Below are 6,891 nucleotides of genomic sequence, written 5' to 3' on the forward strand. Positions count from 1 at the left end.
AAAATAATTGATAAAACTGAGTAAAAGCAATTTTATTGAAATCATGCAGTCCACTACTTTAACAACTCATCTTGTGCTCTTTCTACTCAGTATATCTAGATTGTACAAGATGCTCTTTGCATATTCAGATGCCTTAGGAACCCTACTTAAAATAGCCAGAAGGGGGCATGCCAGTCAGTTATATGTTTCACTCAGTTATTGATCTGTGCTTAACTTTATTTGATCACTTTAGACAGTGGGCTGAGGTTGCAACAGTTTGACATCTTTATATAATTCAAGTTTGAATGTTTTGTCTGTATTGAAAATCAAAGAAAACACCCTTGTTGATGGTTGATCTGTTTGCTAATCAAAGCTTGAATCACATTTTCCCCAAATTCCTTTAATTTCTTTATCCTTTATCTTAAAAGACAGATAAGCTTTAGTAAATATAAAAGTCAATTATAACAGCTTAAATAAAAGTTTGTTGTTGTTGGAAAGCTGCCCTATGAGGTCCAGGCGTCAGCTTGTTTGGTGACTTGCAGATTTCAGTTTTTTACCACTTGAAAATCTACAGAGGGGTTCTTACAGCGTAGGTCTGCATGCAGCTTTCCATCTCAGCCTGAGTGAGCGTGGTGCTCTCGATCTCCTCAGGAGGATCCATCCATGAATCCCTTTTGCTTTTAGGCTCCGCCCTCTCAACGCTCTGCCCTCTTCTCCTGTGACGCAGTGACGTGCTGTTCTCGGAGGCAGAGGGCGGCGAGGCTACGCCACCTGCAGCAGCAGCGCTGAGCCCCTCAGAGCCACCCCCTCCTGAGTCCTTCACATCATGGATGCCATTATCGTCGTCGTCGTCACACATTTCAAACACAGAAGCAGGGTCCATTCCCTTCTCCACCATGGTGGGGCTCCCTTCTTCCAGGAAGCTGTTTTCCATGGAGGCTCCACCACAGGCCGGCCTTCTGTCCACCTTCAGATCAACACAACAGCTGCTGTTGTTATTTTTACTCTCACAACAAGTCAAAGTTCAACTGAGGCGCAGATCTGTACCTTCTCTATAAAGCTGACTTTCCTCAGCTTCAGACCGCAGTCAATCACATTCTCCTCCTCTGTTTCTCCTTCACTGAACCTCCCGCTATCAGCCTCGTCCCGCTCTCCTCCCTCGTCCTCATCAGGCACTCCACATCCGCCGTTCAAACACTTCCTCTCCCTGCACGGAGTTAAATGCTTGATTACGTGTCAGGGAAGCTGAGAGTATAAGCAGCTCGCTGTAGCTATTCTCTAAATGTTTGACAGGCATGAATCATAACAGCATGTGGCACACAAACAATGACAGAGGAAGATAAAGTGAATCAGAGCAGATGTGTTTGAATGCCTCTGAGAGTAAATGATTGGTGTCAGTTACTCCTCTGCACACTAAAGCTGATTTCATCCCTTTTGATGACAATGACCTTCGTTCTGACTGCCCCAATCCAGGTCTGGTGCCCCTCAGTCCGGGTCCAGGCACAGCCTGGTCCGTGGGAGAGGCCTGGACCTTTCCAGCCGCCAGCCGGGCGTATTTTAGCAGAACAGAGAGCAGCAGATCCCAAACGGCTCTTAACGAGAGCTCCCCCAGCTTGTGTCGCTCATACAGGTAAGGCTGCAGGACCTCCTTCACATTCTGAAGGAACTGACGGATGATGAGCAGAGTGGCCAGCATCTGACAGCGAGAGGACGAGAGTTAGTTCACACTGAGAGAGGAAAACAGGAAACAAATAGAGATTTTAAGGTGTTAGAGAAAGGCAAAGGCTTTAAAATGCAGATCAGGACACCCCCCAGTAGGAAAATTCACCAAATCTAAAAGAAAATTAAACAAGCATTGTTTCCCCTTAAGTAAACCAGGAGAGGAGGAGAAAAAAGAGAGGTTAACATGCACTCATCAGCTTTAATGCTATCAATCTTATGTTTCTGATTACATATGTAAGCAACTCACCATTTCTGAGGTTCATATTAGATCAGAATAGATTATATTAACTTTATTGTCCCAAAGGAAATTTTATTTGGGTACAGACTTATATTCATATATTCATCAAGTTTAGAACATAATTCATTTTACCTACTCTGCTCTCCCCTAATTCTTGCAGGGGAATGTTTCTTTGGACACATTATCACTAACAAGTAAAGAAAAATATATTAAATCTGTCATTGAGGTATTGTTTATATGTAGGGGACATTCAGGGTCCATATGAGTACTTTAATTAGCCCTAAAATAGGTCCCAGATAAAATGCTCCATAGGTTACACAAAGGTCACCTCTTGGTTTTGTTTTAATATCTAAATGTGGACTTACTAAGTGTGACCAAAGTCCCATTTAGAACCACGCTAAAAAAATGTATGTGGGGCCGACAAACACAAGCTGAATGGGAACTGGCAAATCCCACAACTAAAATGGCAGTAAACTAAACAGTCGTAAATGTTTCAGTCATTTTATATCTGTGGAAGAGTAAAAAAATGCAGATAAAAAGGCTGACTGTTCGCATGGTAACATATTCAGGGCAGCTGTGAAGGCAGGCAGAATACAAACAAGCAGAGACACAATAGATCCCTGGAAGGACTCGGATACAATGTCCCATCCAGTTTCTAGGAAACTGAGAAAAGGAGCTTCTGTCCTCCCACCAGTACCTGCTCCAACACTAAACATTTACACTAAACTCAATAAGATGACCAGGATTTCCATTCGAGTCTTTTACTTTGAAGTGTTTAACTATAGGCTCACATTCTGTTTTCATCTTACTTTACTTTCTGCCCACTGGCTGACTTTTTCTTTTAACAATATGAAGAATAGAGCTTTTATTTTTGATTTTCCTTTACACTAAACATTAGTATATTGATTGTTTTTTAATTACCTTGAAAGCTTGCTTGTCCAGACTTCACTATTACAGGACTTAACAGTTATTGTTTTGCAGCAAAGGCGTGACTTCTACTTGCATGCATGTATGTTAGCTAAAACTCCTTCCCCTTCGATGTGGCAGCAAACTTACTCTCATTAAATGGAATGTGCACAAATTGAGAGCTTCTGCAATTTGAAAATTGAGCTTTTCTCCACTGCAATTTGCAAATTCAATAAATAAATAAAACAGTAACTGAACCAAGTTGATCCAACTTAATTTATTAAGCATATAAGTTGAAAACTTAAATAAATTAGTTTTGGCAAACTAAATTCAATTCCTTTTTCCCAACTGAAAAAAGTAATTTAAGTTGGAGTTGCATTTTCTTTTTAGAGTGTAATAAAAGTTGGAAAATCCCATACAATGTCATCCCAAAAAATAAGATTTGCAGTTTAGGACAATAGGTGATGTTTCACGAAAAGAAACAATCCTGACTCATTGATAGACAGTTTCTTTCAGCAGCTGCAAAGAAACACAGACATGCACCGGTTTAGTAATATCGAGGTAAGAGCTTGATCTGAGCCATCAGCTGGAACACCTGAATCCAGTCTTTTTTTTTTTTTTTTAAACAATAAACACTCTACCATCAACACCCACAAGGACCTTAAAGTGTTGATAATGTCTGAGACAGAAGAAGTTATCATTAAGCCCCAAATTATGTATAACCCTATAAATAATTTTTATGAAAAGGAAATGAGAATAATGTCATTGTGACAACAAATAAAAAAATGAAAATGGAGATAAAATTTTGTGAGGAATAATATAGTTCATTGCAGTCCAATAAAAAGTAAGCAATTATTGCGTGTAATTTTTTTCAATTATCAAAGAACAAAAATTTGATTTTTTTAAAAACTTCAATTCAATTCAGTTTATTTATATAGCGCCAATTCACAACACATGTCATCTCAAGGTACTTTACAGTTCAACCAGATCATACAGTCAAATTGATTCAAAGTTTTCTATCTAAGGAAAACCAGTTGATTGCATCGACTCATTGACTCGAATGCAATCCCTCACACTAAGCATGCTTGTAGCGACAGTGGAGAGGAAAAACTCCCTTTTAACAGGAAGAAACCTCCAGCAGAACCAGGCTCAATGTGAGCGGCCATCTACCGAGACCGACTGGGGTTCAAGGAAACAGAAGCAGAGATATAAAAGGCAGCTGTACCAGGAGCACATCCAGCCAGTCACAGTCAGAGAAACAGGACAACACTAGAAAAACAGGCCGATCTCCAACATCTAAAAGCAAAGGGGTTGATGGCAGCTGATATTTATCTCCAGGATGGTGTCAATCAAATTCTCTATATTGACCAGATTCTTTGCATGATCCCACTCAAAGTCCTAACGATTTATCCTTGGTAATAAGCTTGCTAATAAGTTCCAAGTCTAGTAAAAAATTCAAGATAACTTTAAACCCAGATTTGCCAGAAGTATGAATAATTTAAAGCTTAACTATAGTAATTTTCAGTATTTATGAGATGTTAAAAATTAATTCTGAGGAAACACTGTGATCTAAGATCCATTTAAAAGAAAAAAAATTATTACTTCCAATATCCTATGCAACCTCCATGTCTCCAGTTCATTCAGGCCGTGCAAAAACAACAGAGAGCAAGACTTAAATTAGATAACAGGAGGTTTGAATGCCAGCATTGGAACTGCATTTCTGTTTTGACACCTAAAGTATCGACCATTGCTAAAACCAGTTGGCATGACAAAGAAAGTACAGCTTATTTGATTGAAACATTATTGTTAAAACCACAGTCAGTAATTGATTGGTGGTCCATGCTACAGTAGTTTGTTCCCTTTATTTACTGTTTATTAATGCCAAGCATTACATGACATGATGTTGATGTTTATGGATTTTTTGTTTTTTTTTGACAATTTTTTAAAGCTTGCACAAAGAGCAAGAAGTGAATTGAAACGTGCCTAAAATGGTGTGAAGGTGCTACCTCAACCATACGGTATAGTTCTTAGAGAGGGACTGGATTCGGCTACCATTGATACTGAAAAGCTACAGTTTAATAACAGCTAAAGTTCAGAAATCAGACCCGAATGTTTGCATGTTTATTCATCTCTAGCAAAAAAGCCTTCCCATCACCAACGGGCAAACCAGAACAAAGCAGACGCAGTGGCAGCAATGAGCCAAGACAGAGGAAGACAAAATGGACCTCCAGTCCCACCCAGATTAATAGGAGTCATACTTTAGACCTGAGCAAAGCCCTGAAGAACCACGGTACAGAGACCACAATCATCTGAACCTTGAAGAGGATGTAAGGAAGCAGATTTTCCCGGACCTGCCGCTGCAGACTCCGTAACAGAGACAACAGCAGCAGCATCTTCCATACAGGAACAACATGGATGGGAGTGTAGAAGAATGGGCGTGGACATCAGTGTGAGAAGACAGACACGGCAAAGCATTTAGAGGGTAAAATGATGCTAACGCCTATGGTGTATGGGTAAGTAATGTTTAAGGTTAACTGGACTAAAAAAACATGTTTCAGCTCTTTTCATACCTCCTTCAGACGCTCCATGTCTTTGAGGTAGAATCCAATGTAAAAAAGGCTGAGATAAGAATTTACAAACTGAAACTGCAAGAAAAAGGAAGGAAAGGTGAGAAAAATTATTTTAATGCTACAGGGAAAAGTTCAGTAGTGATAAATCTACTCACAAGAACCATTTTGATGATGAGATTTTTCTCATAGGCACTCTGGAGTCTGTAGTTTTCTACATTAATGAAATAAAAAAATAGAAAAAGCAGAATGAACCTAAAAATAAGCACAAATGAGACTCACTAACTGTGTTTAGATGAGCTGAAGCTGGACTCTTACCCATGTCATTGAGCCAGCAGGCGATTTTCCTGTACACCTCGTCACATGCACTCACAGTGATAGCAAGCATGATTTCAGGGATAAAGCGAGCCAGCCGAGGCATTTCCTTGATCCCCATCACAAACTCCTGCAGGTCACAAATGCAGCTGTTTTTATTTATTTTTTTTACTGTATTAAAGGAAAACTAAAACGTAAAAAAAAGAGTTTTAACCCATAGATGTGGGATAATACTATTTAAAATTGTCAATAAAATTTGAATGCCAAAATAAAAAAAATGTTGTTTTGAGGATGCAGCTGCTACGTTTAAATGAGCAAGACATTCCAAACAGAAGCTGACCTGCAGCTCAAAACAGATGAGCATGACGAGGAAGACAAAGCAGAGGCAGAGGATACATATGGGCAGGCTGACCAGCCATCTGAACACACGCCTGCGCCATGCAGGATAGTAAAACTCCTCACATCCCGTTATGGGGCTGCAGCGCTTCACTCCCTGTGCACAGAGAGCGTTAAACAACACGAAACAGGAGCGAGATGCAACGACAGACATTAGAAATCAACCCCCCCTCACCCGGAACTGAGGACGAGGCTCCTCCAGGGATTTGGAAGGTGTGTCCAGTGTTCCCCATTTGTACGCCAGCTCTGCTCCCCGCCTCTTCCACCGTTCCAGGAACAGAGTGGCCCACACCACGTTGAAGAGAGCAAACACTACGCAGCAGATGTCACGACTCGTCTGGGAAACACAAACAGACGCATGTTTCTGGCAGTGAACAGGCGGTGCTGTCTTCCTGTTAATAATTCAGGCCACCAAATGTTGTCTCCTCACCTGATCCGACTCTGTGAGCATCCACAGCACAAAGCCGATCACAGCAGGATACAACATGGAGGTGGTGTAGAAACCCAGCCAGGCAAAATACATCGCAATCTTCACCCCAAAGTAATCGCAGATATCATCTGTAAATAGGGTGCAAAGAACAAGCTGCAAATTGTACATTAAAGTTGCAATTAACCTGCTAATGATGCATGTTTTAAATATTCAAGAATTTATGCAGGAATGACAGGAGAGGATTGGGCCACTAATAAAATTATTCTCTGGATGGATGGATGGATGGATGGATGGATGGATGGATGGATGGATGGATGGATGGATGGATGGATGGATGG

At 40.5% G+C, this 6,891-nt stretch overlaps 1 protein-coding gene across 1 annotated transcript in view; it reads right to left on the bottom strand.

The window, feature by feature from the left end:
* Positions 1-547: 547 nt before the first annotated feature.
* The window catches only part of LOC107105049 (anoctamin-8-like), a 12,466-nt gene continuing 6,122 nt past the window's right edge, over positions 548-6,891 (bottom strand). The window contains exons 6-15 of the mRNA XM_015405166.1: positions 6,554-6,681; positions 6,299-6,460; positions 6,068-6,220; positions 5,731-5,857; positions 5,571-5,626; positions 5,416-5,490; positions 5,104-5,238; positions 1,428-1,675; positions 1,027-1,186; positions 548-946 (exon numbers count right to left, since the gene is read on the bottom strand). Of these exons, the coding sequence (XP_015260652.1) occupies positions 548-946; positions 1,027-1,186; positions 1,428-1,675; positions 5,104-5,238; positions 5,416-5,490; positions 5,571-5,626; positions 5,731-5,857; positions 6,068-6,220; positions 6,299-6,460; positions 6,554-6,681 (1,643 nt within the window). The remainder of the gene's footprint in view (positions 947-1,026; positions 1,187-1,427; positions 1,676-5,103; positions 5,239-5,415; positions 5,491-5,570; positions 5,627-5,730; positions 5,858-6,067; positions 6,221-6,298; positions 6,461-6,553; positions 6,682-6,891) is intronic.

Source organism: Cyprinodon variegatus, unplaced genomic scaffold (assembly GCF_000732505.1).
Source record: "Cyprinodon variegatus isolate N-32 unplaced genomic scaffold, C_variegatus-1.0 Scaffold2029, whole genome shotgun sequence".
NCBI classification, from domain to species: Eukaryota; Metazoa; Chordata; class Actinopteri; order Cyprinodontiformes; family Cyprinodontidae; genus Cyprinodon; species Cyprinodon variegatus.